The 27,075-nt window shown below is 42.0% G+C and overlaps 2 protein-coding genes across 6 annotated transcripts in view; both read left to right on the plus strand.

Annotated features, from left to right (window-relative positions):
* abcc3 (ATP-binding cassette, sub-family C (CFTR/MRP), member 3) overlaps positions 1 to 7,080 on the plus strand; it is a 56,265-nt gene extending 49,185 nt beyond the window's left edge. For all 5 annotated transcript variants that reach the window (XM_070444921.1, XM_070444920.1, XM_070444922.1 and 2 more), the window contains 7 exons: positions 1,396 to 1,522; positions 1,798 to 1,899; positions 2,508 to 2,654; positions 5,536 to 5,694; positions 5,775 to 5,941; positions 6,195 to 6,389; positions 6,560 to 7,080. In XM_070444921.1, the coding sequence (XP_070301022.1) occupies positions 1,396 to 1,522; positions 1,798 to 1,899; positions 2,508 to 2,654; positions 5,536 to 5,694; positions 5,775 to 5,941; positions 6,195 to 6,389; positions 6,560 to 6,671 (1,009 nt within the window). In that variant the 3' untranslated portion in view covers positions 6,672 to 7,080. The remainder of the gene's footprint in view (positions 1 to 1,395; positions 1,523 to 1,797; positions 1,900 to 2,507; positions 2,655 to 5,535; positions 5,695 to 5,774; positions 5,942 to 6,194; positions 6,390 to 6,559) is intronic.
* Positions 7,081 to 14,436: 7,356 nt separating this feature from the next.
* Positions 14,437 to 17,811, plus strand: LOC111967876 (WAP, Kazal, immunoglobulin, Kunitz and NTR domain-containing protein 2-like). Its single transcript, XM_023993302.2, has 2 exons — positions 14,437 to 15,021; positions 15,336 to 17,811. The coding sequence occupies exons 1-2, from the start codon at positions 14,824 to 14,826 to the stop codon at positions 16,866 to 16,868; spliced, it is 1,731 nt and encodes a 576-aa protein (XP_023849070.1). The 5' UTR covers positions 14,437 to 14,823; the 3' UTR covers positions 16,869 to 17,811.
* Positions 17,812 to 27,075: the final 9,264 nt, after the last annotated feature.

Consider the following 27,075-nt stretch of genomic DNA (forward strand, 5'->3'; position numbering starts at 1 on the left):
GGCAGGTTGCCTAGCCTTAAGAGTGTTGGGTCAGTAACCGAAAAGGCGCTGGTTTGAATCCCCGAGCTGACTTGGTGGAAAATATGTTGATGTGCCCTTGAGCAAGGCACTTAACCCTAATTGCTCCTGTAAGTCTCTCTGGATAAGAGCGTCTGCTAAATGACTCCAATGTAAAATTCTTAATTTGCTTCCTTTCCTCGCTCCCTTTTTTGGCCACTGCTCTGATCTTGGTAATAATCCCAAGGGTGCTAGGATTCTCTCTTCAAAATGACTGTTTCATTCAGTGTACAGTATTTGTCTGTCCATTGGATTTTGAGAATTGGAACATAGCCACTGACTGGTGCACATGTTGAAAGCATGCTCAACAGGCACACATACACGTTCCATCGCAAAGTACATAAAACATGAGTGTCCCACTTTCCAATAAGTGCTCCTAATACTGCATCTAATCGATGTATTTGCATGGTAATGTATATTGAACAAAAATATAAACGCAACAGTTAACAATTTTATTGAGTTACAGTTCATAGAAGGAAATCAGTCAATTGGAATAAATTCATTAGGTCCTAATCAATGGAAATCACATGACTGGGTAGGGACGCAGCCATGGGTGGGCCTGGGAGTGCGTAGGCCCACCCACTGGGGAGCCAGGCCCAACCAATCAGAATGAGTTTTTCTCCACTAAAGGGCTTTATTACAGACCAAAATATTTTTTAGTTTCATCAGCTGTCCGAGTGGCTGGTCTCAGACGATCCCGCAGGTGAAGAAGCCGGATGTGGAGGTCCTGGGCTGGTGTGGCTACACATGGTCTGCGGTTGTGAGGCTGGTTGGACACGTTCTGCCAAATACTCAAAAAGACATTGGKGGCGGCTTATAGTAGAGACATGAACATTCAATTGTCTGGAAACAGCTTTGTTGGACATTCCTGAACTCAGCATGCCAATTGCACGCATGTGTGGTGTTTTGTGACAAAACTGCACATTTTAGAGTGGCTTTTTATTTTCCCAAGCACAAGGTACACCTGGCAAAGGAGAAATGCTAACTAACAGGGATGTAAACAATTTAAGAGAAATAAGATTTTTGTGCATATGGAAAATTCTATTTAATTTCAGCTCATAAATATGGGACCAACACTTTACATTAGTGGAGGCTGCTGAGGGGAGGACGGCTCATAATAATATCTGGAACGGCACGAATGGATTGGCACCAATCACATGGAAACCATGTTTGATGTATTTGATACCATTCCACTAATTCCGCTCCAGCCATTACCACGAGCCCGTCCTCCCCAATTAAGGTTCCACCAACCTCCTGAGCTTTACATGTTGCATTTCATATTTTCTTTCAGTATAAGGCAGGTTCGCTGCTCTAACTGTGTCTTGTGTGTGTGTGTAGGTGGTTAGGGGTGCGTATAGAGTTCATTGGGAACTGCATCGTACTGTTTGCTGCTCTGTTTGCTGTAATCGGGAAAGACAAGCTCAACCCTGGACTGGTGGGACTCTCTGTGTCCTACGCTCTACTGGTACAGTACAACATATCTACTGTCCGTTTAACTGTCTGCTGCAAATGGTGCCCATTGCTTGCCACTGTGATTCTGTAGTGCTAGTGTTAAGGACGTCACGCTGCTTGCTTGGCGACTACCGCTTCTTCCTAATTCAGCTCATACCGAGGCTCGAACCCACCGAAAGCTAGCTATTCAGCAACGCAAGTGGGGACACTTCAGACTGATGGCTAAATGGCGTGCGTGTGTTTTTTCCCATAAGCATCTCTCATGCTACTGTGTTTTCCTTGTAACAGGTGACCATGTCACTGAACTGGATGGTGAGGATGACGTCAGATCTGGAGAGCAACATCGTAGCCGTGGAGAGAGTCAAGGAGTACTCTGAGACCAAGACTGAGGTACAAAAAGTACATACACGCGATGCTTACTTGAATGGTACATTACATATGGAAATGAACCAGGTCTAATCGCTCATAAGTACAAGGCAAAGCGACAGTGGAAATGTTGTTGTGGCCTGCTGTTTGTTAGTTACMGACCACCTTTTTTTTCTCTCATAAATTGGCACCTGAAGTGTGTTTTATTTGCTCTTAATAGAGAAACATTGTTCATGCTGTTTTCCAGGAAAATAATCCATAAAAAATCTGGAATTTACACATTCCTTTGACTGTTTGGCTGCCAAGTCAAACTCACAATCACAACCATAAGACTAATAAAAGTATAACTACATCTATATCTTGGATATTATGTGCCATATAAGGCCTACCTTTGATGTTGGGCGGCTGGGCACTAGTATACTGTACATTTCAGACCACTTTGTTTATTACACCCAACAAATATGTCACCCTCTTTACTGATCATGTGATTGYGTTTATAGTGTTACACTATGCTACAGTATGTGCATGTGTGTTTGTTTATGAAATATGGCTGTCCTCAACCTCTGCAGATGTGGACAGAATTTCAAGTGTGTATCAAGCTTATTGGTGTGTATAATTGTGTATGCTGCTAGGCCCCATGGGAGGTGGAGGACAAGAAGCCTTCGTCTGATTGGCCGTCCCAGGGGAACGTAGAGTTCAGTGACTACAGCGTGAGGTACAGAGAGGGACTGGAGCTGGTCCTTAAGAACATCACCCTCAGTGTCAAAGGAGGAGAGAAGGTGAGCACAACAGACATATAGGCCTTGATTCTGTAGACTGATGAGGGAAACAAGCACATTAAACATGACATACAGTACCAGTCAAAAGTTTGGACACACCTACTCGTTCAAAGGATTTTCTTTATTTTCTACATTGTAGAATAATAGAAGACATCAAAACAAAGGAATCATGTAGTWACCAAAAAAGTGTTAAACAAATCAAGATAATTATTTTATTTGAGATTCTTCAAAGTAGCCCACCTTTGCCTTGATGACAGCTTTGCACACTCTTGGCATTCTCTCGCTTCATGAGGAATGCTTTRCCAATAGTCTTGAAGGAGATCCCACATATGCTGAGCACTTGCTGGCTGCTTTTCCTTCACTCTGCGGTCCAACTCATCCCAAATCATCTCAATTGGGTTGAGGTCGGGTGATTGTGGAGGCCAGGTCATCTGATGCAGCACTCCATCACTCTCCTTCTTGGTAAAATAGCCCTTTCACACCTTGGAGGTGTGTTGAAAAACAAATGATAGTCCCACTAAGCGCAAACCAGATGGGATGGCGTATCGCTGCAGAATGTTGTGATAGCCATGCTGGTTAAGTGTGCCTTGAATTGTAAATAAATCACTGACCGTGTCACCAAAACACACCCACACTGTCAAAGCACACCTCCATGCTTCACGGTGGGAACCACTCATGCGGATATCATCCGTTCACCTACTCTGCGTCTCACAAACACATAGCGGTTGAAACAACCAAAAATCTCTAATTTGGACTCATCAGACCAAAGGACAGATTTCCACCAGTCTAATGTCCATTGCTCGTGTTTCTTGGCCCAAGCAAGTCTCTTCTTTTAATGGGTGTCCTTTAGTAGTGGTTTCTTTGCAGAAATTCGACCATGAAGGCCTGATTCACGCAGTCTCCTCTGAAAAATTGATGTTGAGATGGGTCTGTTACTTGAACTCTGAAGCACTTTTTTGGGCTGCAATTTCTGAGGCTGGTAACTCTAACGAACTTATCCTCTGCAGCAGAGGTAACTCTGGGTCTTCCTTTCCTGTGACGGTCCTCCTGAGAGCCAGTTTCATCATAGTACTTTATGGTTTTTGCGACTGCACTTGAAACTTTCAAAGCTCTTGAAATTTTCCAGAATGACCGACCGTCATGTCTTAAAGTTTTGATAGACTGTCAGTTCTATTTGCTTATTTGAGCTGTTCTTGCCATAATATGGACTTGATCTTTTACCAAATAGGGCTATCTTCTGTATGCCACCCCTACCTTGTCACAACACAACTGATTGGCTCAAACCCATTAAGAAGGATAGAAATTCCACAAATTGACTTTTAACAAGGCACACCTGTTAATTGTAATGCCTTCCAGGTGACTACCTCATGAAGCTGGTTGAGAGAATGCCAAGAGTGTGCAAAGCTGTCATCAAGGCAACGGGTGGTTACTTTGAAGAATCTCAAATGTAAAATATGTTCTGATTTGTTTAACACTTTTTTTGGTTACTACATGATTCCATATTTACAATGTAGAAAATAGTTTAAAAAATAAAGAAAAACCCTGGAATGAGTAGGTGTGTCCAAATTTTGGACTGGTACTGCAAAATAAGGCTTTCATTTCAGTCACACATGAACAGAGAAACTTGACACCACGAAAACACCTGGCAGATGTTCATTTTGAGGTGAAAAACATTGCTTCATATGCCAATCAGAACAAGTTAAATGCTTGTTTAACACACTATTTTATAGAATGTACCCCCATGAAAGAACGCTGTACTCCTGCCATCACATTTCATACACATTTTATACACAGATAAAGTTCTGTTAACTTTATCAGAGCTGGCACTGATGTGTGTGTCGAGCATGCAGATATCCAGAAAAAAAATATTTAACCTTTATTTAGCTGGAAGAAGTATTTGAATTGAGACTGGTGAACTACGATGAACTACACTGAGTATGGGAGCATCTCCAGCGTGCAGTTTTTTATTCATATCAAATGTATTTATAAATCCCTTTTTACATCAGCAGATGTCACAAGGTGCTATACAGAAAACCAGCCTAAAACCCCAAACAGGAAAAATTCCCTAGAAAGGCAGGAAATGTTCAAGTTTTATTGTCACATGCACAAGTACAGTGAAATGCTTAACTTGTCAGCTCTACCCAACAATGCATTAATACATATCAAAATAGTGTAACAAAAAAATACAAAATACATATAATAAAGAAAACACAAGAAAAAGAGAGGAGGCTATATACATGTAGGCAGGGATTATGAGAAAGTGACTGGTATCAGGATAAATAATAGTAAACAGTATGGCTGCAGCATAAGTGGTGGGTGGGTGAGTATGTGTGCAAGAGTGACAGTGTAGATATGATAGACGGATATACTGTACAAAATAGCTGTGCAGCCATGCTCCACATCCAACCTGACAGAGCATGAGAGGYTCTGCAGAGAAGAATGGGAGAAACTCTCCAAATACAGGTGTGCCAAGCTTGTAGCGTCATACCTGAGACGACTCGAGGCTGTAATCGCTGCCAAAGGTGCTTCAACAAAGTACTGAATAAAGGGTCTGAATACTTATATAAATGTCATGTTTCCATTTTTTGTGTAGATTGYTGGGGYAAAACAATTGAATCAATTTTAGAATAAGGCTGTAACGTAACAAAATGTGGAAAAAGTCAAGAGGTCTGAATACGTTCTGAATGCACTGTACACATGTAAAGGGAGTAATAGTGACCCGTAGCAGGATAAATAGATACTAATGGTAATGGGGAAAAAATGGACAGCAGCGTAGTGGTAGTAATACATCTCATCAATAATCATTATAGCAGCAGCGTAGGTGTGAGGGGGGGSCAGTAGTTATTAGCCATTTAACAGTTGCCTTGTGTATGCCTTACAGATAGGTATCGTGGGTCGTACTGGGGCTGGTAAGTCCTCTATGACACTGTGCCTGTTTCGGCTTCTGGAGGCGGCAGGGGGAGAGATCACCATCGACGGGGTCAAGATATCAGAGATAGGACTGCATGACCTAAGATCTAAACTCACCATTATACCACAGGTAAACACACACACACACACACACACACACACCCTACACTGTCCTCACCTCCACCTTCACTACCCTCTCTCCCTCCCCAGGAGCCAGTGCTGTTCTCTGGCAGTCTTAGGATGAACCTGGACCCCTTTGAGAAGTACAGTGACGGTGAGGTATGGAAGGCTCTGGAACTGTCCCACCTCAACAAGTTTGTCAGCAACCAGCCGGCTAAACTGGAGCTGGCGTGTTCAGAGGGAGGAGAGAACCTTAGGTAACCTAATCCTAACCACTTAKCAACTGCATGCTTTGATTTTCATTTGCATTCACACATGTTTGCACCTGTACAAGGCCTTTACCTGTATATTCAGGTGGGAATTAAACACTGAAAACATGTGGAATGCAAACATGTCTTTATTAGGATTTTCTCTTAAGAACGTATTCCTTCTCTGAATATTTATTTTAGCTTTTTATATCTTTCATATTTTACTCTTCTGAAAAATAATGTAATGCCTTTGTGTGTTCAGTGTGGGCCAGAGGCAGCTGGTGTGTTTAGCCAGGGCTCTTCTGAGGAAGACGAGGATCCTGATCCTGGATGAAGCTACAGCTGCCATCGACCTAGAGACCGACGACCTCATCCAGTCAACCATCAGGACACAGTTTGAGGACTGCACCGTCTTCACCATCGCTCACAGACTCAACACCATCATGGACTATACTAGGTAATGTACAATACATAACACATGCACACACGCATAAACCGACAGACAGACATAGAAATACATATTTTGATCTAAGATGACATGTTATTGTGTTGTGTTTGGTCTTATTCTCTCCAGAAACCTAATAAAGTTATGAAACATTCTACTAACCCCTCTTCACCTCTTTGCAGAGTGCTGGTCTTGGACAAGGGACAGATTGCTGAATTTGACACTCCTACAAACCTCTTATTCCAGAGAGGAATCTTCTATGGTATGGCTAAAGATGCAGGACTTGCACAATAGCACTGCCTCTCCTCTACACATCCAGCCCTGTACCTACATAAAACCTATAGTGCCTTGTGTCAGAACACAGAGCGCCAGTGAATGTATCCTTTTATACTCTGCAGTCCGCTGCAAAACCAGGATAAAAACTTTCGTTTTTTTAAATGTTACTTTTTCTAAAAAAGGAAAGACAGAAAAACTGTGTCACTGTAATTTCCACGAGTGAGTTTCAGGATGAATCCAGCTATTTTTGTACTGTATCATTTTTATTATTTAAGCTATACTTTTTATTATTAAGAGTTGTCTGATTGGGAAGTTTCCTCTGTTCAATGTGTGACTCCTTTGTGAACCAAATCTGTAAAAACTTGAATTCTGTACTACCAAAATATGAGAGATGGTGATGCCTTTATTAAAAAACGAAAGACATTAAGACTGCCTTCTAGATGTTTTTGTGAAGCATTTTATTTTTATATACATTTATGATCATAGTACATGTTAACTACTCTGGTATAGCSTACGCTACAACCGCAACATAGTTAGCAATGTAGGAGGAAAACAATATTAAGAATGTAGAACATTTAGCTGAAAGATAGGAATTAACAGGACTTATGGTGTGGCTTAAGGTTTGATAAATATGGCCTGTCAACACAACAGAGCATACATACATAGAACGTATGGCCTAGATCTATTCAACTATATTCTTACGTGGGCCAGAGATTATTATTATTTTGGAAGAACTGTATAAAAAAGCAACACACCAATAAAGCACTTCTACAAATTAAATGTCGCTGAATGTTTTTACGAAAATCATAATTTTATCATAATTGAAAAAGAAGAAGGCGCAAGGCTTGTATTATTTATTATTTCAACAACTATTGAAAGTTTCTTAAAAGTAATTAGGTCATTTTAAAATCATCTGAAAACTAAGCATCTCAATAAATAACAAAGATATGTCAAATCAGGTAATGCCAAAGTCCAGTCTMAAGGAAGTATGCTTTGATTTCATTTCCCTCGGTCATTAGGTGCATTTTTGTCAACCTCCCTTCTAAAGAGTTCGTGTCAGCATCAGAGAAGGGAACAGAAGGCAGGTCCATGTTRCTGAGAGTCATAGCTTTCAGAAATGGGGTCATAATATTTTGTAGCTTACACCGTTCACACGCTAGAGACAAATTTATATGAAGGGAAAATTATCTGCACTAGAAAACGCAAAACACTAAACGACAGTATAGACAACCACCAAAGTGCTTATCATTTTGGCACTGAATTTATGATTTTGGCGGGGATTTTTTTGCAGATATTTTATTAATGTTCAGAATTGATCAAAGGGCCAGTCTAAATTAATAAACGGGGCTGATCTGGCCGCGAGGTGCCAGTTGAATAGCCCTGGCCTAGATTAACATTGACATTTTAGCGAACCTATAAGCCTTCTGCATGGAATATCTCACTGACTAGTACAATGGACTCCTTGTTACAAGCAAAGTGAGAGGCTGTTGTCACTCAAAGGTGAGGTAGTGGTGCCAAAACCACCATCATAATTGATAGTTTGATTCATTTGAGCGTCAAAAGGTATTATCCAAGACTTCTCACCTTGTAGCTCTCCGGAACCAGGGTTGGTGACCAGTGAGGTAAATACATTCATGCTAAAGTTACTGCATCTAAGCACTAGAGGGGGATCTTAAATCACGCTGGATCATTCCTCAGACTCAGGCTTCAGTACTGATGGGAGCTGGTGTTGTCTGAGTAAGGGAAAGGGGGATACCTAGTCAGTTGTACAACTGAATACATTCAACTGAAATTTTCCCCCTTGGCATTGCTAGTGCCACGTGCTTACCAACTGAGCCACAAAGGACCACATTTACCCTTTAAAGACTCCGCAGCAGTATTGTCTTGAATGCAGAAAATAACCCAATAAACATAAACAGTCATTTGAAATGTCAAGCATTTCATTAAGTATATTTGCGCAATGAAAGTGAATCTATCCCACAATCATCCTGAGAGCTCAGCTGCTATTTTTACTCTTTTATAATTAACCTGAGTCATGACTGCTGCAGTGTGATGGATGGTTGACGTGGTCACTCAGGATGAAGTTGCTTCCAGAGCTTCCCCCCTAATTGTTATGCTAAAGATTTGGGGAGAGTAKACTGATCCCAGATCTGTGCCTAAGGGCAGAAAAGCCGCACCAAACGCTGACAGGTGATTGGTTTAGCTGACGATGGATGAGCTCAGGGTGCCAGGAATCAGGATGCTGAGTAACGTCTCAGCCTATAGGGCAAAACCACATGAGAGAGAAGCTGGTTTGGAGCTCCACTCCTCGCTACCCACCACAGAGATTACACCTCGGGCACTAGAGTCAGAAGTGAGATCAAGATTGAAAACAACTCAAGTGAAGTGGTGACAAAGCAAGAAGTTTATCTGGGATCGAACAAAGCCAAGCTTGTTTTTCTAAGGCCTTGATTTCTCTGCTTTGTCAGTGTATTGCCAAATATAGGATGTCTGTGGTAGCAGAGAAATGCCAATATGTCAGTTTTGGCACGGTAGATATTTTCTGGGCTGCTTTTGGATCAAAGAGCTGCTTTCTGAAAGCCTCACAGGTGGAGGTGGTGGTGTAAGGACACTGACAGTTGCAGACATATTGCTTTAGCAGGATCTGATATTGATAGGACTTATATTGCCAAAGGGGAAGTTGATGGATTAAAGTATTTATCAGAAGCTTGACAATTGAGTGAATTGTGCACCATTGTCTGTGATAACTTAATCAGGTGTTCCAAGTATAGATCACACATGTACTGTGTAGAACTCTCACTGTCAAGGGACGCAGTCAGTGTCTGGATTTTGATATTTTCTTTTATTGAGAGACTTAGTAAACCAGGTATATGCACGCTCTAGTCTAGGCAATCTGTCATTCATCGATCAATTTAGGTCAGGGAGAAACAAAAATTGGCAGGATTGCGTTTTGGATTTTAAATCAAATGTTTGATATGAGGCAACAGTACAGAATGTCCTATTGTTAAACATATCTGTTTTACCGTTTAGAAATAAAAGCATTTTATGCATGTTCTCTCCCCATTTGAAAAAGTCCTAAGTATTTGGACAAATTCACCTATGCCTATAGTGTATTGAAGTAGGCAAAAGTTTAGTATTTGGTCCAATATTCCTAGAAATGACTTCATCGAGCTTGTGACTCTACAAACTTGTTGGATGTATTTGCAGTTTATTTTGATTGTGTTTTGGGTTATTTTTTGCCCAATAGGAGCTGAATGGTGAATGATGACTGGAGTAATTTTCTTTGAGTGGATAAGATGTTTCTCAACACCTTTAAATGAATCCTAATAATGTCATGATTAAGAAAAATCCAGATTTTACTGTAATATAGAGCCACATTTTTAAGTATAGCCTCACTGTCCAAATGGAAGTGCATTCAGAAAGTATTCAGACCTCTTGACCTTTTCCACATTTTGTTACGTTACAACTTTATTATAAAATGGATTAAATAGTTTTTTTCTCATCAATCTACACACAATACCCCATAATGACAAAGCAAAAACMTTTTTTWATTTTTTATTTGAGCAAAAGTTAAACAACAACAACTGAAATATCATATTTGCATAAGTATTCAGACCCTTTACTCAGTACTTTGGTGAAGCACATTTTGCAGTAATTACAGCCTCAAGTCTTCTWGAGTATGACACTACAAGCTTGGCACAGCTGTATTTGGGGAATTTCCCCCATTCTTCTCTGCAGATCCTATCAAGTGCTGTCAGGTTGGATGGGGAATGTCGCTGCACAGCTATTTTCAGGTCTCGCCAGAGATGTTCAATCGGGTTCAAGTCCAGGCTCTTGTTGGGCCACTCAAGGACATTCAGAGACTTGTCCCGAAGCCATCCTGCATTGTCTTGGCTGTGTGCTTAGGGTCATTGTCCTGTTGGAAGGTGATCCTCAAATCAAATTGTATTTGTCACATTTACATGTTTAGCAAATGTTATTGCGGGTGTAGCGAAATGCTTCAAATACTTATGACTTGAATCACCCCAGTCTGAGGTCCTGAGTGTTCTGGAGCAAGTTTTTAATCAAGGATCTCTCTATACTTTGCTCCATTCATCTTCCCCTCGATCCTGACTAGTCTCCCAGTCCCTGCCGCTGAAAAACATACCCACAACATGATGCTGCCACCACCATGCTTCACCATAGGGATGGTGCAAGCATTCCTCCGAATGTGATGCCTGGCATTCAGGCCAAAGAGTTCAATCTTGGTTTCATCAGACCAGAGAATCTTGACCAGAGTCCTTTAGGTGCCTTTTGGCAAACTCCACGCGGGCTGTCATGTGCCTTTTACTGAGGAGTGGCTTCCGTCTGGCCACTCTACAATAAAGGCCTGATTGGTGGAGTGCTGCAGAGATGGTTGTCCTTCTGGAAGATTCTCCCATCTCCATAGAGGAATTCTGGAGCTCTGTCAGAGTGACCATCGGTTCTTGGTCACCTCCCTGACCAAATTCCTTCTCCTCTGATTGCTCAGTTTGGCTGGGCAGCCAGCTCTAGGAAGAGTCTTGATGGTTCCAAACTTCTTTAATTTAAGAAAGGTGGTGGCCACTTTGTTCTTGGGGACCTTCAATGCTGCAGAAATGTTTTGGTACCCTTCCCTGTGCCTCGACACAATCTTGTCTCGGAGCTCTACAGACAATTCCTTCAACCTCATGGCTTGGTTTTTGCTCTGACYTGCACTGTCAACTGTGGGACCTTAAATAGACAGGTATGTGCCTTTCCAAATCATGTTCAATCAATTGAATTTACCACTGGTGGACTACAATCAAGTTGAAGAAACTTCTCACGGATGATTAATGGAAACAGGATGCACCTGAGCTCAATTTTGAGTCTCATAGCAAAGYGTCTGAATACTTATGTAACTAAGGTATCTTTTTTAGTTTGAATACATTTGCAGAAATTTCTAAAAACCTGTTTTTGCTTTGCCATTATGGGGTATTGTGTGTAGATTGATGAGACTTWAAAAAAAWWTTTTTTTAGAAGAACGCTGTAACGTAACAAAATGTGAAAAGTGAAGGGGTCTGAATACTTTCCGAATGCACAGTTCTGAGCACCTTAAATAACCTATTCTAGCTGCTAGAGCGATGTCTAATGATTTTATTCTATTTAGAGTTTCATTCCATTTTAAAGCTGCCTGTGTTGACTTTTTCATGTCTTATAAAGAATCACCCTATTATTATATACCTGTTTTAGCCTCAAGATCCATCCATCCTCACCTGTATGACAGGAGTTTATTAATTTCGGCTCCAAATGAAACATTGCATTTGTCAATGACAGATGGAGTGGAGGAGGGCATGTAAGGTAAGAGATCTTTCCTATGTGGGGTACGTGACAGATTGTACTATGTTGTTCCTTCCTCTTTATCCATCAATCACACTTTGAGTTGCTTTGACTGGTGAAAGTGGGTGTTTCAGCACATCTATCCCCCCATCCAAACACACATACACATACACACACACACCCTCTTGCTTCAGAAATGTGTCATATCACTGCTTTAGGGCATTCTGGCCTGAACTTGAACCTGCAGTGCTAGATGTTAGATTATCCAGTGACTAGACAGTACCTGTGGCCAAACTCATGAAGTGATATGTGACCAGCCTAGATCTCATTCAGAACACCAGACTGTAGATTATAATTGTTAATTGGGAAAAACAAAATATGTTTGTTTGTTTGGTTGGTTGAAAACATATTGTAAACACTACAATCCGTCTGAGAGGATTACAATGGTTAGACCTACTATAATTCTTCATACTGGCACGCAGCTAAGGCTTGATTAAATACACAGTAGGGCCAACTTTTGTTGCAGTAAAATGCACTCATGTGGCCCATGTATCCTTATTAGCATGACTGTGTAGAAATTCAGCCTGAATAGTTGATACTTCTAAGGGAATTGAATGTGCATTCCTAGAACATTTATTTTACGTCAATGCCGTTGTTGGTGACAAGCATTTGTTGGTTTGTGGGTCATCTATATCTGAGTTGTGACTTCCTCCACTGAGAGAGACAGAAACATTGTCCCCGTATCTTTCTGTTCGTAAATCAAGCTGTCCTGACGAAAGAGGTTCATCCAACTCAGCAAGTAGTCCATCGTATTTCCAGCCTCACCTGATGGCAATCACATTACCAAAGTGCTATTCTACCTAGACTCCGACAGGAAGAATGATCATCTGTATTATGCAGACACCAGACTGCCTGATAGGATTATAGTAACACCTCTGTTGTTGTTGGGCTGTCACTGTCCATGTGTCAACTCTGAGCATCACAGATCAGAAGTTTTTATATTTTCTCTCAGAAGTGAAGTTAGCTGTTTTTCAGAAAGGTGTTAAGAACAAGTAATGGTCCAGGAACCCCTGTAACAGGGACGGATGGTGTTATTTAGAAGCATGCCTGATCCACGGCACAAAGGCAGGTTTTGGAGGATGTGTTGTGTGTACTGTAAATTGGAGGGAGCTCAATGTTCTTGAGGGAGTTTCATCTCAAACGGCTAGGCAACGTGAGTCACGTACGGTCTGGCGCAGACACTAAACCCACAACACAGTACAACAAGTGCTATTTAACGGTACACAGCCGCATCTCCAATTAAACCCCTCAAATGATCATGATAATTCATTCTATTCACATATAAGACATCAAGGTTGTAGGAGAACATAATCATTTGCATGGCTAAACATCAGTTACAAAACATTCAATATTACCTTATAAGGTCATAGATTGGATATCATAACCAATCCATCAGTAAAGCAACAGACAGGACAGACACGGTGTACAAAGCACAGTAATCCCTTTCAAAAGGAGAGTCTAAAAAATATCCATTAGTAACAAGTATGGGCACCATCCAGTGTCCTCAGCAGAACTTTGCCTGTAGTCCTCCAGCTGGCTTGTTTTACTATCGTTGTGTGTACCGGAACACTCCACTAGTCCTCAGAAGGATGGTAAAACAAGGACAATTATCCCTCCTGGGGACATTTCCCAGGTCTAAGGATAGTCTATTTTAGGGTTAAGGTTGGTTTAGGGAAATTTTGAATGGAAATACATTTTAGGTGTGTGTGTGTGTGTGTGTGTGTGTGTGTGTGTGTGTGTGTGTGTGTGTGTGCGCTAATAATGCCAGCTCCTAGTGTTATACCTGATCCACACACATTTGAGTGCTGATATCCACCAGTCTCATACTTCTGGGCTTGGAGATGAATGTGAAAAGCACTCAGGTTCCTCATAGAGATAAATGACAAGCACTATTAGTCCCTCTTCTCTCACCAAAATAAATCACAGTAGGCCTAGTCGATGCATTAAAACGGATTCAAGAAATGCAAAAAGTATGTCAATGTGTTCTGTATTCAAATAGATAATTTACACAAAGGTCATAATTGCGCATTGACAGTAATTGTTAGCCAAATGAATAAACGAATTCATCCCCTAATAATTTAATACGAAATAATTGACTATTCAAATATTGCAGAAGTATTGGCATTAACGGTTAGAGGGGATGACGGTAGTTTCATGTAGACTTAGGCTATCTGTCATCAAAACTCATCAAAAGCAGTCACACGCAAGGAACAAATAGTCTACAAAACATATCAACAAAATGTATTTTATTTAGAAAATTATTAAAAGATTATAGAAGTAGGCCTACAGTTTCAATCTCTCCAAGTAACTCGTGCGTCTTTTTTCCTCCAGTGCGCAAGTCTGTATCCCGGTGCATACAAGGCGCATACTGGGTTAAATGGGGATACCAGCTCAATTCTTCTAACAGACAGGTGCCCCGCCAGTCCCAGCCCAGCTTTACCACTCTTTCAACATCTCACAAGCAATTCATAACTGTCACTTGCGCGTTATGTGGTCAGGAGATCGCCGGGGAAGAAGCCGATTGGATATTTTGGAGGAAAGTTCTGAAGTATAAATAGAGCATCTTCATCTCTCAAGACTTCAGATACCTGATCGAACAGGAACTCGACAGATTAATTTCACTCAATTGAACTTGTAGGTTACTGGAGACTTGTTTATTTTAAATCTTTTGAACTTTGAATTTCAAACCTCAATAATCGGCGGAGACATTGAAAAATCGATATTTTTGCATCAATAAATAGGCTACATAKATTTTTCTCTCTAAATTTTTATTTGAAACTGGTACACGCTGGCGATGTGGTGGATGCTGTTTCCCCAGTGGATCTGGTTCTTGTTGGGGCAGTGCCTGGTTCTGTGGTTGGACCAGCGGGTCAGGGCCATGTCTGTAGCCGGAGTAGCCTACTCCCATGCCGGCATCTGCCCCAACGAGATGAACCCCAACCTTTGGGTAGACGCCATGAGTACCTGCATGCGGGAGTGCGAATCTGACCAGGTGAGTGTTCCCTGTCATCACGTCCTACTCTACTCAGTGAGAAATAACATATTATTGTTTTAATTCAAGTTGTTAAATTATAGGTTTTAAAATAATTAATTCATGATGGGATATGAGTAATTTGTAATTCTATATGATGTATAATTCAAAAAGTGCATTGCAATTTGTCATTCAACACCTGCTTTTGTATTAAATGAGAATAAACATTATTATTATTATTCAAATAATTTTTAATACATATTTTTACGATTGCTTCTCTAACATGTCAAATTCTACAGTAACCAATCCTTTTAATCCCTCCCCTCTCCCTACAGGAGTGTGAGAAGTTTGAGAAGTGTTGTCCCAACGTATGTGGGAACCAGAGCTGCGTGGCGGCACGCTACATGGACGTTAACGGGAAAAAGGGTCCAGTGGGCATGCCCAAAGAAGCTACCTGTGCCAGCTTCATGTGCACCCAGCAGGGCTCTCAGTGTGACATCTGGGAAGGCCAGCCTGTGTGTAAGTGCAGGGACCGCTGTGAGAGAGAACCTCACTTCACCTGCGCCTCCGACGGCATGACCTACTACAATAAGTGCTACATGGATGCTGAGGCCTGCTCCAAGGGCATCGCCCTCTCTGTGGTCACCTGTCGCTTCCACCTCACCTGGCCCAACACCAGCCCCCCGTTGCCCCTGGAGACCACCCTCCGACCAACCACAGCCCCCCTCCAGGAGACGCCCCCACTCCCGATGGAACCCCAGCCGCCAGTCATGGCCAGCAGCTCATCACAACAGTTGGTTACCGTGGGAGACACGGCCAGCTTCCTGTGTGACGTCACGGGGCACCCGCGGCCCGAGATTAGCTGGCAAAAGCACCAGGTGGAGGGAGATGGAAGGGAGAGGGTTGTGATGAGACCCAATCACGTGAGGGGGAATGTGGTGGTCACCAACATTGGCCAGCTGGTGATCTACAACGCCCAGCCTCAGGACTCTGGTGTCTACACCTGTACTGCAAACAACCCCTCTGGCTCGGCTCATGCCCACCATGCCCTCACCGTGGTGCCCAGGGATCCCCTAAGGAGAGAAGAGCCCAGGAACATGACCCACTGCCAGGCCGAGGAGTGCCAGAGGCCCCCTGACACGGTAGAGGAGTGTGGTGGGAAGGAGAGAGTGAGCTGGTACTATGAGCCCAAAAGGAACAGCTGCTTCTCCTTCACCCATGGCAGCTGTAACAGCAACAGGAAACCATTTGAGACGTATGAGGCGTGTATGTTGTGCTGTGGTCCAGAGGTGTCTGCCCTCTGTGGCCTGCCCAGCCTGCAGGGTCCCTGTAAGGCCTACGAGCCCCGCTGGGCCTACAGCAGCAGCCAGAGGCAGTGCCAGTCCTTCATCTACGGAGGCTGCAGTGGCAACGACAACAACTTTGAGTCCAGAGAGGCCTGTGAGGAGATGTGCCCCTTCCCTAAGAACCACCACTGTAAAACATGTAAACCCAGAGGCAAGATGGTGACCAGCTTCTGTAAGAGTGACTTTGTGATCCTGGGGAGGTTGTCTGGACTGATGGAGGAGAGGGACTCGGGCCAAGCCCTAGTCACAGTGGAGGAGATCCTGAAGGATGAGAAGATGGGCCTCCGGTTCTTCGGCAAGGAGCCTCTGGAGGTGACCTTCACCAACATGGACTGGAACTGCCAATGTCCCAACATCAGCGAAGGTCAGGTCATCGTCATGGGAGATGTGAGGGACGGCATGGCTGTGCTGCAGTCGGACAGCTATGTGGGAGCGTCGAACACACGCCGGGTACGGAAGCTCAGAGAGGTCATCACTAAGAACACCTGTGACATTCTCAAAGAGTTCCCCGCCATTCAGTAGACCAGGGGTAGAGGGATGGGGGTGCTTTGATGACAATTGCACACACACATACATTTATTTTTTATTTAAATGTTTTATCCTTTTTCCTACCCAAAAGATTGCATTCAACGCACAGACGTCAAAGTTCAAACCAGAAAGTAAATAAAACCGAAAAATGTAACACAGCTCTGTACATAATGTACCTTGCTCTGAGAGTTTCACTTGAACAAAACATTCTTAAAGCGCCCTGCCTGCCTGTCTGTTTATCCCAATGCTCTCTGTTGTGGTCTGACTGTTGGCTTCTAATTGAAAAAGCATGTATCAGAACAGAGGAGACATTCATCAAACCCTCTAGTTGTCTAATTCCCTATAGACTCGGGACTTTTCCTCCTCCGCCTCTCCTGGTGCATCTGGAAATCGACCAAGCAGACTTTTGCTCTTTGGAAGCACTGCACAGAAACAAAATGTTCTGATGTTTGTGTATATACTTTACTTTAAGATTGTTTTTGTTGTTGTGATGTTTGTTTTCGTGTTATTGATCTTTCACTGTGGATGATAAAGCTTTTTCCTTACCTCTCTGGTAGAACCGATGACAGTGTGTCTGTGTAATATACTGTATGATTAAGTTTTGTCAGTGCACCTGATTAAGTTGTAATATATTCTCTCAATGGTTGATTGCTACATTTTCCAAGAATCAGAATGATCTATTAACAATAAGGCACGTTAATGCTTCCTTTTGATATGTTGCTATTTATTGTACCGTAATCTTTTTGCTCTGCTGTTGACTTGCTTTTATACTTTTATCCCAAAGCACATTCTCTTAATTTGTTTTCTTGTTGGAATGTATGTTCCTTACTTGTATTTTGTGTAATATTTTATGATGTCTTGTATAAGATCAAACAGGGATATCCATATCCCTGCGTTGTCATGTAAGTATATAATAAAATATTAGATTCTGTCTCTACTTTGATATTTTACTGTTTCATAAAATGAAAGAAATTATTGGAATATACCGCAGGAAGTAAAGGGGGAAAATTACAGGAGAGAATGAGGAAATACCTTCACACATTTCAGCTATAATTATACTGAATAAAAATATAAACGCAACATGTAAAGTGTTGGTTCCATGTTTCATGAYCTMAAATYAAASATCCCAGAAATGTTCCATARGCACAAAAAGCTTATTTCTCTCAAATTGTGTGCACAAATTTGTTGACGTCCCTGTTAGTGAGCATTTTTCCTTTGCCAAGATAATCCATCCACCTGACAGGTGTGGCATATCAAGAAGCTGATTAAACAGCATGATCATGACACAAGTGCACCTTGTGCTGGGGACAAAAGGCCACTGTAAAATTTTGTCACACAACACAATTCCACAGATGTGCTGAGAAGTATTTCTGTCTGTAATGAAACCCTTTTGTGGGGAAAAACTCACTCTGATTGGCTGGGCATTGCCCCCCAAGTGGGTGCGCCACTGCCCAGTCATGTGAAATCCATAGATTATTTCAATTGACTGATTCCATCTATGAACTTTGACTCAGTAAAGTCTTTTAAATTGTTGCAAGTTGTGTTCATATTTTTGTCCAGTATACAGTACCAGTCAAAAGTTTGGACACACCTAGTCGTTCAAGGGTTTTTCTTTATTTTTACTATTTTCTAAATTATAGAATAATAGTAATGACATCAAAACTATGAACTAACACARATGGAATCATGTAGTAACCAAAAAAGTGTCAAACAAATAGAACTGACAGTCCATCAATACTTTAAGACATGACGGTCGGTCATTCTGGAAAATGTCAAGAGCTTTGAAAGTTATTTCAAGTGCAGTCGCAAAAACCATAAAGTACTATGATGAAACTGGCTCTCAGGAGGACCGTCACAGGAAAGGAAGACCCAGAGTTACCTCTGCTGCAGAGGATAAGTTCATTAGAGTTACCAGCCAAATTGCAGCCAAGTCCATATTATGTCAAGCTCAAATAAGCTAAGAGAAATGACAGTCCATCATTACTTTAAGACATGAAGGCCAGTCAATGCGGAACATTTCAAGAGCTTTGAAAGTTTCTTCAAGTGCTGTCACAAAAACCATCAAGCGCTTTGATGAAACTGGCTCTCATGAGGGCCAACACGGGAAAGGAAGACCCAGAGTATAAGCCTCAGAAATTGCAGACCAAATAAATGCTTCACAGAGTTCAAGTAACAGACAAATCGCAACATCAACTGTTCAGACGAGACTGCGTGAATCAGGCCTTCATGGTCAWATTGCTGCAAAGAAACCACTCCTAAAGGTCACTAATAAGAAGAAGAGACTTGCTTTGGCCAAGAAACACACAAGCAATGGACATTAGACCGATGGAAATCTGTCCTTTGGTCTGATGAGTCCAAATGTGAGATTTTGGTTCCAACCGCTGTGTCTTTGTGAGACGCAGAGTAGGTGAACGGATGATCTCCGCATGACGTTTCCCACCGTGAAGCATGGAGGAGGAGGTGTGATGGTGTAGGGATGCTTTGCTGGTGACACTGTCTGTGATATATTTAGAATTCAAGGCACACTTAACCAGCATGGCTACCACAGCATTCTGCAGCGATACACCATCCCATCTGGTTTGCGCTTAGTGGGACTATCATTTGTTTTTCAACAGGAGAATGACCCAAAACACACCTCCAGGCTTTGTAAGGGCTATTTGACCAAGGAGAGTGATGGAGTGCTGCATCAGATGACCTGGCCTTCACAATCACCCGACCTCAACTCAGTTGAGATGGTTTGGGATGTGTTGGACCGCAGAGTGAAGGAAAAGCAGCCAACAAGTGCTCAGCATATGTGGGAACTCCTTCAAGATGGTTGGAAAAGCATTCCTCATAAAGCTGGTTGAGAGAATGACAAGAGTGTGCAAAGCTGTCATCGAGGCAAATGGTGGCTACTTTGAAGAATCTAAAATCTAAAATATATTTTGATTTGTTTAACATTTTTTTGGTTAGTACATGATTCCGTAAATGTTGTTTCATAGTTTTGATGTGTTCACTATTACTCTACAATGTAGAAAATAGTAAAAAAGAAAAAAAAAAAACTTGAATGAGTAGGTGTGTCCAAACTTTTGACTGGTACTCTATATATACACTGCCACATGCATACATTGTAAAGCTGAAACGAGGTAGCAGTTAGACCCTGATACAGCATTTCTCCAGTTGTTTTTTCTCCACCACCATGAGCCACTCAGACTGTAAAGTAACAGAGACCATGCGTGCGTCTATACAGTAAAAGTGCTGTACCTGGGTGGTTTGTCTGACAGGAGTGATGAAAGAGAGAGGGGAATAGCGTGTCCCCAGCCCACCCTGGTCGCTCCCCTCGCTCCTCTCCTTCGCCCCTCTTTCCGCCCTCTTTCCTCGACTCCCACCCTCCCCCTCAAACACACACACACAGCCCCCAGTGGCATAGTAAAAACTCCACTGTGTTTTGTTTAGCCTCTCCAATTCCTGTGTAATTGGGTAGAGCAGCTAAGCCGTAAACCTCAGGTCCACTCCCATTCAGGAGTTATGTCTTTCAAGGTCTGCCAGAAGCCTGTTCTGGGCCTGGGGTTCGACAAGGGTGTTCCTCCACTGCTGCCTTCCTCTGGTTCTCCCATCTCAGCTCTGAGCCCAGAAAGGGAGGGAAGCAGTAGATATCCCCAGGTATGGTGCTCCAGTACAAGCTGAATCACCTGGGACCTCAGGCCTACTGTGGAACTGCTTTTGTTGGTTTAGAGAAGGACAAGTAGATGGTGAGCTTTAGAGCTATCTATCAGGAAGATATATACAGGATCTATTACCTGTTGCTTTATTTCATTCTCACCATTGACTTAATAAAACATTGATAATTTTTTAGATGTACTGTGGTTCCTTCTATAATTATTCTGCACACTATTCACAGCCCACTCAAAGAGCTGAGATTTAACCAGCAGTACAAGCACATTACCTGATGTTCTGTGCCATAAAGGTCCAGACCTCTCTGCGAAGGCTGTAGTACACTTCCATAGACCCTGTGTGTGTGTGTGTGTGTGTGTGTGTGTGTGTGTGTGTGTGTGTGTGTGTGTGGTGGTGTGTGTGTGTGTGTGTGTGTGTGTGTGTGTGTGTGTGTGTGTGTGTGTGTGTTGTGTGTGTGTGTGTGTGTGTGTGTGTGTGTGTGTGTGTGTGTGTGTGTGTGTGTGTGTGTGTGTGTGTGTGTGTGTGTGTGTGTGGACGTGTTTAACTATTCTTGTGGGGACCAGAAGTCCCTACAAGAATAGTAACAAAGTAAAATTGACCAACTGGGACATTTTGTTAGTCCCCACAAGGTCAAATGCTATTTCTAGGGGTTTAGGGTTAAGGTTAGAATTAGTGTTAGGTTAGAATTAAGTTAAATATTAAGGTTAGGAGCTAGGTTAGTTTAGGGTTAGGAGCTAGGGTTAGGTTAGGATAAAGTTTGGTTAGGGTAAGAGTACGGTTAGGATTAGGGTTAGTTAGGGTTAGGGTTAGGAAAATAGATTTTGAATGGACTGAATTTTATGTCCCCACAAGGTTAGCTGTACAAGACTGTGTGTGTGTGTGTTGTGTGTGTGTGTGTGTGTGTGTGTTGTGTGTGTGTGTGTGTGTGTGTGTGTGTGTTGTGTGTGTGTGTGTGTGTGTGTGTGTGTGTGTGTGTGTGTGTGTGTGTGTGTGTGTGTGTGTGTGTGTGTGTGTGTGTGTGTGTGTGTGTGTTCACCCTTGACTGTCCTTGTATATGTGGTGATATACAGTGAACTCCAAAAGTATTGGGACAGGGATTATTATTATTTATTTTTTACTCTGTCCTGCATTTTTTGGGGGGTATGATATTTGTGCAGCTGTAACTTTCTCCCTCATCATTACTCACGATTCATGCAGGACTATCCATAATCATGGTAGCATCCACATTAATGTAGAAGTGTTTAGAAAACTATTATGTTCTTATTTACATAAAAGTGACTCAAAGGACACAATACATTATTTACCATTCATTTCTATTGGGCACAAAATAATCTGAAACACAACCAAAACAAACAACAAATGCAACCAAAAAGTTTGTAGAGTCACAAACTTGATGTAATCATTGAGTCCTAGGAATATGGGACCAAATACTAAACTTTTGACTACTTTAATACACAAGTGAATCTGTCCCAATACTTTTGATCCCCTAAAATGGGGGGGGACTATGTACAAAAAGTGCTGTAATTTCTAAACGGTTCACTCGATATGGATGAAAATCCCCTCAAATTAAAGCTGACATTCTGCACTTTCTGTATAATTTAAAATTGAAAGTGCTGGAGTACAGAGCCCAAACAATGTGTGACTGTCCCAATACTTTTGGAACTCACCGTAATTAGCCAGAACTCTGTAGTGACCTACGGCAGCCCTCTGTACAGTGCTCAGTTCCTTACTCAAGGGCACATTTACTGTACAGATTTTTACCTTTTCAGCTTGGGGATTTGAACCAGTGACCTTTTGGTTACTGGCCCAACACTCTAACCACTAGGCCAGTGTTACCTAACTCTGGTCCTTGAATAGCCCCAACAGCACACATTTTTGTTTTAGTGACAAAAACACCTGATTCAAATGGTCAAGGGCTTGATGATTAAATTACAATTAGAATCAGGTGTGCTTGTCAGGGGCCACAACTAAAATATGTACTGTTGAGGGTACTCGAGGACCGGAGTTGGGAAAGACTGCACTAGGCTACCTGTTGCCCTAACAAATCTCTCTGTGTGTGTGTATGGACTTATTACAACGGATGTTGAGAATAGTGTGTCCTCTCCACCGTTGGGATATGCGTTGGTATTACAATGCATGTACACCCGAATTTCACAACCAATCTGTGTGGGGCCATTTAAGGACGCTACAGTAGCACTGAGAACACAGCTTACAGAAGCACCTGGATCTAGATGACAATATAAATACCACTTACTCGATGATAATGTCCCCCCTTTGGCAAATATCTCTCAATTCCATCAGCAAAACCAGCAAAAGGATAGCCTATACATTGAGGAATGTCTTGGCAGACACAATTCCATGTTCCCCAAGGGAGAAATTTACAAGATGTACATATAATAAAATGTACGAAATGTACATATAATAATAGTCTGACAGCTTATGTTTGAAAGATATACTGTCTCTTTACCTCAGTAATTCATATGCACCCTCTTGTGTTTAAATATACACTACCAGTCAAAAGTTTGGACACACCTACTCATTCAAGGGCTTATCTTTATTTTGACTATTTTCTACATTGTAGAATAATAATGAAGACATCAAAAATATGAAATAACACATATGGAATCATGTAGTAACCAAAAAGTGTTAAAACTAATTTTAAATTGTTCAAAGTAGCCAACCTTTGCCTTGATGGCAGCTTTGCACACTCTTGYCATTCTCTCAACCAGCTTCACCTGGAATGCTTTTCCAATAGTCTTGAAGGAGTTCCCACATATGCTGAGCACTTGTTGGCTGCTTTTCCTTCACTCTGCAGTCCAACTCATCCAAACGATCTCAATTGGGTTGAGGTCGGGTGATTGGGGAGGCCAGGTCATCTGATGCAGCACTCCATCACTCTCCTTCTTGGTAAAATAGCCCTCCATAACCTGGAGGTGTGTTGGGTCATTGTCCTGTTGAAAAATAAATTATAGTCCTACTAAGGACAAATCAGATGGTATGGCATATCGCTGCAGAATGCTGTGGTAGCCATGCTGGCTAAGAGTGCGTTGAATTCTAAATAAATCACAGACAGTGTCACCAGCAAAGCACCATCACACCTCCTCCATGCTTCATGGTGGCAACTACACATGCGGAGATCATCCGTTCACCTACTCTGCATCTCACAAAGACACAGCAGTTGGAACTAACAGTCTCAAATTTGGACTCATCAGACCAAAGGACAGATTTCCACCGATCGAATGTCCATTGCTCGTGTTTCTTGGCCCAAGCAAGTCTCATCTTCTTATTGGTGTCTTTTAGTAGTGGTTTCTTTGCAGCAATTCGACCATGAATGTTTGATTCACGCACTCTCCTCTGAACAGTTGATGTTGAGATGTGTCTGTTACTTGAACTCTGTGAAGCACTTATTTTGGCTGCAATCTGAGGTGACGCTAACTCTAATGAMCTTATCCTCTGCAGCAGAGGTAACTCTGGGTCTTCCTTTCCTGTGGCGGTCCTCATGAGAGACTGTTTCATCACAGCGCTTGATGGTTTTTGCGACTGCACTCGAAGAAACTTTCAAAGTTCTTGAAATTTTTCAGATTGACTGACCTTCATGTCTTAAAGTAATGATGTACTGTCGTTTCTCTTTGCTTATTTGAGCTGTTCTTGCCATAATATGGACTTGGTATTTGTAGAAAATAGTAAAAATAATGAAAAACCCTTGAATGTGTAGCTGTGTCCAAACTTTTGACTGGTACTGTACAAAAGGCAAAGTTTGGWACATTGTTTTATGTTACAAATGGTACAATTTAATCATAGCATGCGTGAAAAATAAAAAGGTTGTGGAAGARCATAAGAACACCTTCCTTCCCTTCCCTTCCCATTCCAACCCATTCCAACCCCCACTCCCCAGCTTCCACCCGCCAGGAAGATAGTGAGATCCCTCCTYGCTGTCCCCCCACCACTCACTCTCCCTCACCTCTACCCGACACCCATCCTTCCTCCGCCCTACCCGCCAACCACCTATCCTCCCTCCCACCATTACAAGTTTCTTTCTCCCCCACCTGCCAAACTTAGACCATCGATTGAGCAACCCTCCATCCTGCCCCCCTCCTCCCCACTGCCCACCTTTCCCAAATGCAACCTCTTTAAGGATACATACCATTCTATAGAAACCACTTATTGTGTATATACTTCATCTCCTAACAAGCCAAACTTAGTTGGATCGACTCCAACTAATTAATTACATAGCATTTATGGGAATTTTGGAGAACATGTAGGGAACAACCCACTGGGAACAGATGTGAATTGAACATCTATTCCACGTTGGTTCAACATAATTTCATTGAAGTGACGTGGAAACAACGTTGATTTAACCAGTGTGTGCACTGTGGGAACCTATTGAAGGGTAAACCAGTTCAATGTACCCAGTGAGCCAGATAGAACAATTGTAAAACCACCACCAATAATGTTTTTATCCTTCTCTCTTTCCAAATCGTCAATTAAAACAACACTTTCAAAAACAAAAATACATAGTTTGGATCTACAATAGCACTATTTATTTCCAATTAAAGGACGGCATATGAGGAACACGTGTGAACCTTGTTTTTATAGTGCCTCGTTTTTACTATTTTCTCTGCAGGTGATTTGTTCTACATCTGATTTAGTTATTGTTATGTTTTGGTACGCTAGGTTTGAAGTGTTCTCATTGTAATAATCATTAGCAACTCTTATTGGGTTGATTGGGTTCAAAAGCCCACTGCAACTCAGGCATAGGCACACTGGCTGTGTTTACACAGCCACCCTTAGAACCCAAATCTATATCCAATCTGTTTTTCTGACTGTCCACACTGTTTTAAATGGTACCTTTATCAGATTTGCACATTCACATTGATGTAGCCTCTGAAGTAGCACAGAGATTCAATGCTCATTTTCTGTCACTGTTCCTTTTGGGATGGTTGTCATGGTAACAACAGGTCATGTGCAACAACAACAAAAAAACACAGAACAACAAATCTGATCTGAGTGTCCAGACAGAGGTCACATATGGAGGATCAGGTTTGTATCAAGATTCAGATCCGCATATTGTGGTGGTATAAATCAGAGGTCAAAATATCAGATTCCATGGGTTTTACTCTGTTTACAAATTAGGAAAAAGATCTGAATTAAGCTGCCTGTGTAAACGCAGCCAATGTTGTTGCAAGTATCTGTGCATAGCCATGTGGCTGTAACAGATGCTCCTGCCCTGAAACAAACATTTCTAAAGCAGTATTTTTCAATTCTGGTCCTGGGGATCCACAGGGAGGCTTTTGTTCCAGCCAAGTTCTAGGGTGTGGAGGCTATCTGAATTAGATTAGTTAGTGCGGGCTGGTACAAAAGCCTGCACACCCTGTGTGGGTTTACAGGACCAAGATGAAATAACAGAACACTACCCCCAGGAGATTAATAAACTTGTATTGTATTCTAATTTAATGAGGCACATCACAGATAAAGATGAAACAAAATGTACATGATTGCCTGTCATGAAGATTTGATAGAAATATACAGGTCAGAGAGGACTATCTGCCTCTGCATTCTCCCCTGGGATATGTTAGTGTCTGCTGAACAGATCAACTAGCAGGGTGGTTTTGGCCCCCAAGATTCATCATCTACATCTGGTATGGCCATATTACTGACAAGTTATGTTGAAAAGATACTGTAGTTAACTCATCTGGTATGGCAATATTATGAAATATTGAAAAGGTGCAGAAAAATGATGTTTACTGAGAATATACTGTACAGTGGCTAATGTTACTCAGGTGCAGTTTAAATTAGATTCAAATTGGATCCATTCCTAATCCTATTTGGTGGAACAATGAAGAACAAAAGAAAGGGTTAGAGTTATGCTTAATTATAAACTGGGTGGTTCGAGCCCTGAATGCTGATTGGCTGACAGCCATGGTATATCAGACCGTATACCATGGGTATGACAAAACATGTATTTTTACTGCTCTAATTATGTTGGCAACCAGTTTATAATAGCAATAAGGCACTTCGGGGGGTTGTGATATATGGCCAATATACCACGGCTAWGGGTTGTGTCCAGGCACTCCGCGTTGCGTCGTGCTTAAGAACAGCCCTTAGCCGTGGTATATTGGCCATATATCACAACCCCTCGTGACTTTTTGCTTAAGTATAATGTATTGCTGGTGCTGTTGTCTGACTATAGAGAGAGTTGGTTCCACAGCATCCTCTAGTGCAGGGGTCTCCAGCAGGTCGATTGCAAGCTACCAGTAGCTCTACCAGTAGCTCTACCAGTAGCTCTACCAGTAGCTCTACCAGTAGCTCTACCAGTAACTCGGCAAACAATTCCGAAAGTACATGCAATTTTTCATGTGTTCCATTGCAAACTGTCTGAAACAAAGTATCCAAAACCGCAAGGTTCCAGCTACTATAATCAATGCATCATTGACATTATCCCACCCCTGGTTAGCCACTATTTGGTTAAAAAGCCAAACCTAACACAATATCTGCCTATTCATTTACAGCAATATTGCCTCTGTCTGTCTGTGTGGTGAGTTTGTCA

Source organism: Salvelinus sp. IW2-2015, linkage group LG8, assembly GCF_002910315.2.
Source record: "Salvelinus sp. IW2-2015 linkage group LG8, ASM291031v2, whole genome shotgun sequence".
NCBI classification, from domain to species: Eukaryota; Metazoa; Chordata; class Actinopteri; order Salmoniformes; family Salmonidae; genus Salvelinus; species Salvelinus sp. IW2-2015.

Excerpts from the sequence above, each read along its gene's own strand:
- LOC111967876 (XM_023993302.2), top strand. The coding sequence starts at position 14,824 with ATGTGGTGGATGCTGTTTCCCCAGTGGATCTGGTTCTTGTTGGGGCAG. Across the intron at positions 15,022-15,335 it reads GGGAGTGCGAATCTGACCAG|GAGTGTGAGAAGTTTGAGAA; the intron begins GTGAGTGTTCCC and ends CTCTCCCTACAG.